Below are 11,461 nucleotides of genomic sequence, written 5' to 3'. Positions count from 1 at the left end.
TAAGTGTCCCTGATGTGAAATAAATGGCTGGTGTGAAATAAATGTCCCTGAAGTGAAATAAATGTCCCTGACGTGCATTTAGTGAAAACCTAACCAAACATTGACTTAAGAATAATTATAAATTTCAAATACATCTAGGACACTTCAGGAATACTCAGGACAGTAGATGGGCTTTCAGGACACCCTAGGTTTGTCCTGCAAGCCCCTAAAGTGAAATTAATCTATCTGAACTGCTCCCTATAGGTATTAACGTATTTCTAGCAGTTATACTCAGGCTGATTTTAACTAAGAGATCATTATTTTCTCTACCTAAACCTGAGTTAATGTTAACTTTAGTCTGGTTGCTCAGTGGGTCAAGGCACTCCAAACGGATATGAATTTGAATAAATAATGGCTGGGTTTATTGCACACACAATCCTCGTCAGGTAAGGAAGCTCCCTAGCACCTTTTCCTAGGCCATTTATTTTGTTTATTACGCCTTGCTGTTCTATTCCATGACATAAGCCTTCCAATATCCCCGTACTATGCATAAAGCTCCCTAACAGCTTTTCCTAGGCGATTCATTCTGTTTGCTACACCTTACTCTGAAATAAAGCCTGTCAGTATCGTCTACTCTGAATAAAACTCCCTAACATATTTTCCTATGTGCTTTATATTGTTCATTGATCCTTACTGTCCTATTCTGTGATATAAAACCTGCCAATATCGTCATACTCTGAATAAAACTCCCTAACACCTCTTCCTAAGTGATTCATTTTGTTTGCTGCACCATGTTACCTTATCCTGGCAAATCCTACCAGTATCGTTATACTCTGCATAACCGTCCCTAACACCTTTTCCTAAGCGATTTATTTTGTTTATTACTCCTTCCACTATCCCCATGCTTAGCAGAAAATTCCCTATCGCCCTTCCCTAAGAGATTTATGTGTTTTTCGCCTTACTCGCATATAGTTCGTTAACACCTTTTCCCAAGCGATTTATTGTTTATTACACCTTACTGTCCTATACATACAGTCTTCCAATATCACCACACACTGCATAAATTACATACAAAAGCATTTAACCTGCCAAATCTAAAAATAAATCGCTAAGGAATATGTTGCAGGAGTAAGGCAACTTCCTGCATAAGCTGTAGCAATAGATTAACACTTTAATATAATGCTAGTCACGAAGAAGTACTAGGGAAAGAATGTAGAGTCAGTACTGTTTTCTCCAGCTGAGCTACGTGAAACAACCTATCTATAGCCAGACGCCTTAATCACGTAAGGGGTGGCCGCAAACAAATCTCTCCCCCCCCCTCTCTCTCTCTCATTCTGTTTTCGCGTTTTTTTTTTCCAGACCTTTTTATTCAGTTTAGGTGATATTTTTCTAGTTAGGGAGATTATATAGTGCCTCAGCTATGTCCCTCCATACTGCAGATCCTTTCCAAAAGCGTAGTGGCTTGCAAACGGGATATAAAATTGAATAACGCGCCATACATGACAGATACAGACAAACAGACGGAGACAGGGAGATGGTAGATGGGGGACGGAGGAAGGAGAGAAGAAAGGAGGGAAGGCTGACTCCAGATTCGTTTAAATAAACATCTCGTCTCCTGCTGTGATAAGTGATTGGTTGATCACTAAAATGTCACAATATTTGTAGTATCTTTCGTTAATTTGAGCTACTGAAGATTTCTGTTTTAATCTTCATCTCTCCATATGCATTTTACTTCAAGGGGCAGGTAACACCTGCACCTTGAAGTGCATATGTAGAGATGAAGTAGCCCAATTCGCTACTTGTAGCCCAGATTGGGCTACAGGTAGCGAATTGGGCTACTTTTGGAAGCCCTGCGCTACTAAATTTTGAATTCCGCTACTTGCGACTCGAATTGAAATATTTATTGTTGTAAAAAGGTACAGAAATGCAACAAAAGAAGGTTGTGGGTCGTGCCACACTTTTTGGGCTACTTTCAAAATAAATTGGGCTAACTTGGGCTGCTAATGAGACGAAAGTCAACGATTAATTAGTGATTATGTATCATTTAAAATATAATTACCTTTTGAAGTCACACAAAGATAATGATTTACAATTTATCATGTCCTCCCTCTTTAAATTTCCCGCACTCTTGTATAATAACCCTAGATTGGCTATTTAATTCGAACTGAAAGTGTGAGATTACTGTTAACGATTGGCTGGGCCAACATTAATTTTGCGAAGGGCAAATTCCAACATCTGGATCGTCATTTTGGGCCAAAGCTATAGTTGTCAAGAATGCTGCTGGAGACTGGAGAGCCTATGCTGACTGACCGCTGAGTTTGCATTGAAAATATACAGCTTACCAATCTGTGATGTCCTGGTTGAAAGGGTATTTTCAAGAGTCACATCTGTGAAAACTAAACTAAGAAATCGAATGGGACCGGAGCTGTTGACATAATCCAAACCTATCTTGAAGAAAAAGGGACTTGTCGCGCATCATTTGACTCACCCACGTCTATGCTGAAATGTGTTTCTTCAGTATACGGTACAAAGATGTGGTCGTGGATGCAGAAGACCTTGATAATCTTCAGCTGTGAAGATGTGGTCGTGGAGACTTACTGAATTATTAAAATACGTAATTATAATGAGATGTGCAAGAGAATACTTTCCTTAAGTTCCAAAACTAGTTTCGTTTAGTTGAATAAATTCTCAAGTTCAGACAGTAAGAAAGTTATGTTTTGTTAAGAAAGAGAGAGAGAAAAAAAAACAGCTTAGTTCCGAGAATGTAAAGGAAATGAAATAATTTGGTTAATGCAGTAATTAAGGAGTTCTGTGTTAATTAACTTTAGGTTTACATCACTTCGAACAACCTTACGGGAACACTGGAGCAGCATTCAACTGGTATATATATATATATATATATATATATATATATATCTATATATATATATATATATATATATGTGTGTGTGTGTGTGTGTGTGTGTAGTTAAATAGATACGTATGTTGGGCTACTTTTTACCGGAATTCGCTACTTTTGAGGCCTGTTTCCGCTGCTTTTGGGCACAATCATCTGGCAACCCTGGCGCGGGCGGGCGGGCGGTGCGTTACCGTCACTGCAGCCAGAGATCTCGAGAAGAGAGGCGGTGTGTGTCTGGTGCGGCAGGGAACTTGTCTATCCCCAGATACAACCATGACACACGGTTGTTGAGCGGCCGCCGTGTGTGTCATGAGCTCTGGGAAATATATGACAGTGTTGATATTGTATCGGTGTGTTAGTGAGTAATCAGCATGGCAGATAGCGAAGGGTCGTCCGAGCAAGATGATGTTTCTTTCCTCCGTACGGTAAGTCACCAGCCTAGCTTGTCTACAACGGTTTCGTCTTATCGTTGAATTACTTCTCCATTTTGTGCCCATGGTAACTTGCACCAAGTCTACAGAGTAACCTTATGCACAAAATAGTAAAAAACACTCCTGTCTGGGCTTAAATAAGTGACTTCCTTTGATATCGAAGGACGGTGTGCAGAGATAAAATTAACTTTGTGTCAATGGCAGGATATGACCAACTGCTAAGGGTGTGGTAGTCGATAGGGTACATTGTGCATGCTCGAACTTAGTGCATGACACTGGGCAATTACGAAGTTGCCTCATTTAGTCGTATTCCTAAATATTCCCAAGTCGGGTACAAGATCTAGCTTTGTACATGTCTTACGCACCGATCAGACACTTACCAGCCAAAATGGAAAATTATTTGATAATGATTTACCACCACGAAGACTTGTATTTGCCAACAATCGGTTTGGATTTTTTTTTTATACATATAAGAAGTCGGTGGCTCAATTGGTAAGTGGTGGCCTGCAATCCTACTGGACCCAGATTCAAATCCACCCGGCAGTACTGGACCCAGATTCAAACTCTCCACCCTGCAGTCCCACCGGACCTAGATTCAAATCTTCCACCCTGCATATATATATATATATATATATATATATATATATATATATATATATATATATATATATATATATCAGTGTTGCCAACCCAAACATTCGTTTTGGTTCAAATATCCCTAAAGAAATCGTGAAAAGTCCCTGTGTGTCCCTACGTACAAAATCCTAATGCATATCCCTACATGAATTAAAATGAATGAAACTCAATTTTCAGCAAGAAATGCACATAATATGGTTCTTGTGAAGTGACATTGCAGCTTACCATCTACACTATACCTGCGCAAAACCTTCCACAATCCTTCTCTGTCTACTCTGTCGTATGCTTTTTCCAGTTCCATGAATGCGTTAGGGCGTGTTTTTGTCCAAGCTGGAGCTTGGGATTCGAAGCGCGTCTTGGGGCGCTTGGTTTTTGTCGCAAGAACAGTCCAGGATACGTAGAACCGAAAAATTACGTACCAATCGCAAAGTAAACAGAGGGGTTCGCCGAAGACGATATTCTGACGAATATGCAACTTACATGTAGCTGTTATTTGTGCTGAACTGGCTCTATATGTCGTTAATATTAACCACCTGCACCCTAATTTTATGTACATAATGCTAATTTCAGGATATTTATCATTTATGTGTCCTTGCTGGCCAATCTCACTCTCCCCAAGCTTTACCAAGACTGTCCCCGACCACGCTTGGGTGGGATACGAAGACGGTCTTGGTTTTGATGACAAACACTTGGGCCGGCTTCGTATCACTTTGGCCGACAAAAACAGCACAGCTTGGTTTTACCGAAGATGGCTTCGAATTCAATCCCTCAGCTTGGACGACAAAAACGCGGCTTTATAGTCCTTCTCACAAGCCTTCTTCACTATCGGTCTCACTTCAAATATTTGATCCACACATCCTCTGCCACTCCTAAACAACCCTGTTCATCACTCACAAGGACTTCTGATATATCTCTTACTTTATCTATAATAATTTTTCCGTGTACTTTCCCTACCGCACTGAATAAACTTATGCCACGATAATTCTTGCGCGCGCTTCGCTCACCTGTATTTTTGTACAGGGTTACATAGCCTTTTTCCACTATGTTGCCACAGTTTCACCCATCCATGCCTTCTTACATAAATTATCTCCAACAAGCACTTCTTTCCGTTCTCTCCACTACACTTAATCATTTCTTCATACACCTCATCAGTCCCTACTGCTTTCCCCTTTTTCAGCCGCTTCACAGCGTTCATCACCTTTGCGAGTGTCACGTTTCCTGGCGCTGCATTCCTTCTCTGCACACCCCCAAAACCAATCATGTTTATAGCCGCTCTGCTCTCTCTATTCCCATTCATCAGGCTTTCAAAATATTCGTTCTGATCCTTACTTCATCCACATGGGTTAATAATAATCTACCACTTACATCCTTCACACTTCTTTCCTGTCACTTGTACATTTCCGCACCTCTTTCCAGAATTACTTCCTATTTTCAGAGTAATTTCCATTCATTTTTCTTCCTAGATCATCATTTACCCTCTTCTTTTTCCTCTTCACTAGTCTCTTTACGTGCTTCTTGGTCACAGTATATTCTGTTCTTATATCAGTTGAACTGTCCTGTAAGCATTCTAGCCACTTCTTCCTCTTTTCCTCCACTGCTCTCTTAACCTCTCCATCTCATCATATACGTTTCTTCTTTGTTATTACTCTTGCCATACCACACACCTCTTTAGCATTCCTAACGAAGCAGTCCCCACATGCATACCCAGATCCATTAAATTCCAATTCATTGATTCTAACTCTACCCTACTCTGGTCCTGTATTCATCTGCCATTTCTTTGATCCTTAGCTTCTCGACTTTCAGTCTTTCTCCTTGATTGCTCCTCTCTCTCCTGGTCTATCTCACTCTCTCAGCTTGATCTTGCATACCACAATCATATGATCGGACAGGCCTCCACATCGTCCTCTCACTGCCCTCTTATCAGCAGCCATTCCCAGCATCGATCTCTCTACGAGCACGTAATCAGTCAGGCTTCTTTCAACACGATCCCCGTTCCCTCTATACCAAGTATATTTATGTGCTTCTTTGTGTTTGAAATACGAGTTACAAATGCACAACCTCCTTTCCTGGCACATATCCGTCAGTCGCTTCCCATTATCACTTTTACTGGTACTTCATGACAACCCATTATGTCATCCTCAGGATCAATGCCCACTCTTCCATTCATATCGCCCATAACGATCACTTTATAGTTCCTGGGAATTTCTCCCACTGCATCGTCATCCCAAAACCTGTCTTTCACTCCTGTCATCACACGGTGCATACGCTACAATCACTCCCACTTTCATCTCAAACTTGAACTTGACATACATACATCTCGAGCTGATACATTCGTAATCTTATTCCACTCTGCCACACCTCATTCATCAACAAAACAACTCCTTCCTTGCATATTCCTCGCCCATTCATGCCCGACTTTACACATTTCACACCTTCCCACTTCACTTCACTTCACACCCTTTCATCTTTGTTTCACACAGTGCCATCACGGCATATCTCGCACTCTTGAACACATCACTTCCACCCTCTTGCTCTCCTCATTCACATCTTTCATATTCCGCATGGCCATGCGAATCTGCCCATTTGGTTGGGGTCCTAGGCAGGTATTGGACCCTCCGAGGCTCTCTCTCTCTCTCTCTCTCTCTCTCTCTATGTGTGTGTGTGTGTGTGTTGTAATGGGTTAACCCGTTAATACTGTGTGTGTGTGTGTGTGTGTGTGTGTGTGTGTTTTGCTGGGTTGACACGTTAATATTGTTCTTACCTTACCTAATTGTATCTTTACAGGAATGAGTCAAGCTCGTATTGTCCCGTGTCTTAAACCATATTTATCGTACATATCCTTAAATTTGTGAATTGTTTTGGCACACACTATTTCATTCGGTAGTGCATTCCATTGATCAATTGCTCTGTTTGGGAAACTGAATTTCCTTACGTCTTTATCACCTCTCTTCTTATGCAGTTTTTTGCAGTGTCCTCTTGCTGATGCTTCTCCATGTGTGTGTGTGTGTGTGTGTGTGTGTGTGTGTGTTTTGCTGGGTTGACACGTTAACATTGTGTGTGTGTGTGTGTGTGTGTGTGTGTGTGTATGTTTTTCTGGGTTGACACGTGATCATTGTGTGTGTGTGTGTGTGTGTGTTTGTGTGTGTGTGTGTTTTCTGTTGGGTTGACACGTTAATATTGTTTTTCTTTTGGGGTTGACACTTGAACATTGTGTGTGTGTGTGTGTGTGTGTGTGTGTGTGTGTGTGTGTGTGTGTGTGTGTGTGTGTGTGTGTGTGTCGGAGATTGGGTAATAGAGATTAGTGCAGCATGTATGCATATTAGGAAGATATACCGTATGTTGCATGCAGTTAAGTAGTCATATGTATAATAAGTATCGGTAGGTAAGGAAGAGGATAAGAACATATGCTCGCTCTCTCTCTCTTTCTCTCTGTGAACCACGTCAATGTTTTATCAGTTTCAAATTTGAGGGATGTTAGAGGTAGTGTTGGGTGTGCTAGTTTGTTAGTTATTTAGTTAGTCAAGAATGGGTATACAGTAGTTAGACTGAAGTGAGAGTTCGTTAAAGTTGGATATGGGTATTGGAGTTAGGGAATGTTGTAAGTTAGAGAGTTCAGGTTGGGAGTGGTACTGAAAGTGAAATTAGATGGGTAGGTAAAAAAGTCAGATGAGTAGTTAGAATAGAGGTAGCTAAAGTAGTGTGTGGACGTCAGAATGAAGCTAGATGGTTGAGGTGGTTGTAGGGTTAGTTAAGATTAGGTGTGGTAGTGTAGTGGTGTAGCGACTCAGGTGACTGTGGGTGCCAGCCATAAATAGGAACTAGTGTTGCGCTGCCAACAGATGCCTATCCTGCCTCCTCACCTCACTGCTACCTACCCTGTCTAACCTCCTTGCTTCATACTCTGCCTTGCCCCACCTCACTGCTACCTGCCCTTCCATGTTTCATCTCACTGCTGCCTACCCTGCCATGCTTCATCTCACTGCCTCTCCTCGCTTCTCTGTTACCCACCTTTCAGTGCCTCACCTCACTGCTACCTACCCTGTTTACCTCCTTGCTTCATGCTCTGCCTTGCCCCACTTCACTGCTACCTGCCCTTCCATGCTTCCTCTCACTGCTGCATACCTTGCCTTGTTTCATCTCACTGCCTTTCCTCACCTCCGTGCTACCCACCCTGCAATGCCTCACCTCGCTGCTCATACCTGCCCTGCGTGTCTCATACTGCCGCCCACCCTGTCTTGCCTCGCCTCCTTGCTTCCTGCCCTGCCTCACTGTCTTGCTTAACGACTGCCTCACTTCCTTGCTACTTGCCTCGCTTCACTCTGCATTGCCACATCTTACTCCCTAACCACTACCTCACCCAGCCTTGCCTCGCTGCTACCAGCCCTGCCTCACCTCATCTCATCTCACTGCAGCCTACTCTGCCTCACCACTGCCTGCTTGCCTTACCTGCCAGATGATGCTATAATATGTGTGACTTTCCGTATCGTTGCTGACTGCTCTTTATATTGTGGGATGCAGGCTAATTACGCATATCAGACAGTTACATGTTTCAAAAGAGACCGTCAAAGTTAGGGTTAGCCTGCCACACCCTTGAGTACGTAAGTTTTATTTAGGTCTATACACTATGGTACGGTATATATGATTCACGTGCATGTAGGTGATTTGTATGCAGTACATACATATGTACATGCACACATAAACACTCATATGTATACATACAGATATACAGTATACATACATACTGTACATAAAAACATGCACGCATATTATACATACATACGCACATATATTTCCATACGGTCTTGGTAGAGTGTGTGTGTGTGTGTGTGTGTGTGTGTGTGTGTGTTAAGGGATGGAGGCATGTAGAGGAGTCACGACAGTGTTAATCGCAAAACACACACACACACACACACACACACACACACACACACACACACACACACACAGGTGTAAGTCAGTATTTGACGTTTGAGGAACTGAATCAGATTTATTGATATTTTATACGGTCACGCGTGTGTGTGTGTGTGTGTGTGTGTGTGTATGTGATAGGACAGAGAAAGTAGATAAGAACTGAGGGAATGAATGAGCTGACTGACAACACACACACACACACACACACACACACACACACACACACACACAGGAGGGAGAGAAGGTGAATGGGGTGGGGGATGCGATCAATATGAAAGCACTGTTATCCTCACCCACTAACTATCTCTCCATTTGTGTCTGTCCATTTCTACATGTCAGTCTGTATCTATCAACCGTGTATCTGCCTGTAGTTTTATCTATCTAGCTATCTACTGTCTATGGTAGTAGTAGTAGTAGCACTGTTTTATTAAAGCAATCTTGTTGTAATGAATTTCCCGTTTTATTCTGGGTACCACATGTCAGGTTTATTGAGCTTAGGAAGGAAAACTGGAAGTGATTTTCTCTCTCTCTCTCTCTCTCTCTCTCTCTCTCTCTCTCTCTCTCTCCAACACATGCTGAGTTCAGATTAGAAGTGTGGGAGCCCAGAATATTAGAGATTCTAGAGGAAGAGAAAGTGATGGAAGATTGCGGTGGTGTGTGTGTGTGTGTGTATAGAGAGAGTGAGTGAGTGAGAAAGCCGGGGGGAGAGGGAAATTGAACGGGAAAATAAAATAAAATCTATCTATCTATCTATCTATAGCCCGACGCCCTAATCCCGCAAAGGGTGGCCGCAGACAAAACGCCTCCAAGTCGCTCTGTCACCCACCATTTGACTACCCTCCCCCCAACTCACCCACCCTCCCTCATATACCTCTCAACTCCATCCCTTCACCTCATCCTCGGTCTACCTCTCCCTCTCCCTCCCTCCACCTCACCTACATACACCCTCTTAGTCAGTCTTTCATTCTCCATTCTCTTCACATGTCCAAACCACCTCAGTGTATTGAGAAAAAAATGAAAGACAAAAGGAATGTTAGTGACAGAGAGGAAGGGGAATGAGAGCATGAGAGGCAGTGCGGTATGTCACAGACGTGCCAATACCCTTCGTATCTCACTCTCTCTCTCACTCGCCCCCAAGACTCTGAACTTTGTTGTGAAAGACTGATATTTGGGACCAGCTTTGGCGAGCCAGGAAAGATATATTTTTAACTGTAATGTACTCTGCAAGAGGACAAAAATCTGTTGTATGATACTAGTTACGAAAACACTGTATGATGCTAGTCATGAAGAAGTACCGTATGGAAATGATGTAGAGCCATAGTACTGTTCTTCCACTGAGGTAGATCGTACGGTAACAAGAAGGGTAGGTAGTTAGATACTCTAAGTATAAGTGTAGGTAGGCAGGTAACTAAATGGGCAGGTAGGTAGGCTAATAAGTAAGGTAGGTACTGGTAGATGAGTACTTTAAGAAAGTACGGTATACATATACTGCGTATACCCTCCACAAACATTCTGATATTTTTTCCTTATGATTTTAACTACCAAAAATTCTGTGGCCAGATTGCCTTATTATACTCCATGACACCACTCATTTCTCTCTCTCTCTCTCTCTCTCTCTCTCTCTCTCTCTCTCACCTTGGCAAGCGGAGGTGGCAACTGTGCGAGTTAGAAACATCTGGTGTGGTATATTTGGCAACGCTGTTTTTCCCCTCACCTCTCTCTCTCTCTCTCTCTCTCTCTCTCTCTCTCTCTCTCAATACGGAGAATATGTGTGTGTGTGTGTAGGTAGACATTTCGGTCTGTAGGTAAGTAGGCATATCCATTGGTCGGTAGGGAGGTAGGTAGGCATTTCGGTAGAGTGATGGAAGCAGGTATATCAGTAAATAAGTAGGTAGATAGTGATGAAAGTAGGTATATCAGTAAGTAGGTCTTAAGCATGGAATAAAGTTAGGTAGGTAGGCATTAAGTTGGCAGGTAGGTAGATAGAATTGGGTAAGTAGGCTAGAAGGTAGGTTTGAAGGAAGATTAAAGGTCAGTAGGGCAAGGTTTTTTTTTTCTTTTTGGTTGGTAGGTAAATAAGTAGTCAGTAAGGGTAACGAGTTGGTAGGTTTAAAGGGAGGAATGAAGGTAGGTAGGCAGGCAAATGGACAGACAGATAAAACAGGCTTTCCCACTTGGCACTCTCTTCGTAGTTCACTAGCTAGTCACTTCTATGTCTGGACCTGCCGCTACATACCTGCCTATTGTTCCTTTTAGCCTTCCACCTTCCTTCCCTTCCTTCTCCATTCCATCCTAGCCCATTTCCTGCCTGCTTCAATGAGCAACGTACTTGAAATATGTCAAGTATGTTGACTTTGTGCTGAATATCTCCTGTACATTATTCTGAGAGAGAGAGAGAGAGAGAGAGACTGGGTTAGTGTTACGTATCCTTGGCTGCGAGAAACGGGGGGGGGGGGGTTGGGGCGTTGTATGTGCCTTCCTCTTATTTCACTCGTGTTTTCAGTGTCCTGTTGAATTCTCTCTCACTCTCTCTCTCGATCTGTCTACCTAGGCCTGTCTGTATATCTGTATCTTTCTATCTATCGACCTTTATCTCGTAATATGT

The 11,461-nt window shown here is 42.4% G+C and overlaps 1 protein-coding gene across 3 annotated transcripts in view; it reads left to right on the top strand.

The window, feature by feature from the left end:
- The first annotated feature begins 3,094 nt into the window (after positions 1 to 3,094).
- Positions 3,095 to 11,461, top strand: part of RyR (Ryanodine receptor) — a 186,570-nt gene continuing 178,203 nt past the window's right edge. For all 3 annotated transcript variants that reach the window (XM_080269467.1, XM_080269466.1, XM_080269465.1), the window contains exon 1: positions 3,095 to 3,303. In XM_080269467.1, coding sequence (XP_080125593.1) covers positions 3,250 to 3,303 — 54 coding nt within the window. In that variant the 5' untranslated portion in view covers positions 3,095 to 3,249. The remainder of the gene's footprint in view (positions 3,304 to 11,461) is intronic.

This window comes from Coenobita brevimanus, chromosome 33, assembly GCF_032717465.1.
Source record: "Coenobita brevimanus isolate Jiangsu-jjx chromosome 33, ASM3271746v2, whole genome shotgun sequence".
Classification (NCBI taxonomy): Eukaryota; Metazoa; Arthropoda; class Malacostraca; order Decapoda; family Coenobitidae; genus Coenobita; species Coenobita brevimanus.
The sequence above is the reverse complement of the archived record's forward strand: the minus strand, read 5'-3'. Positions and strand labels throughout refer to the sequence as shown.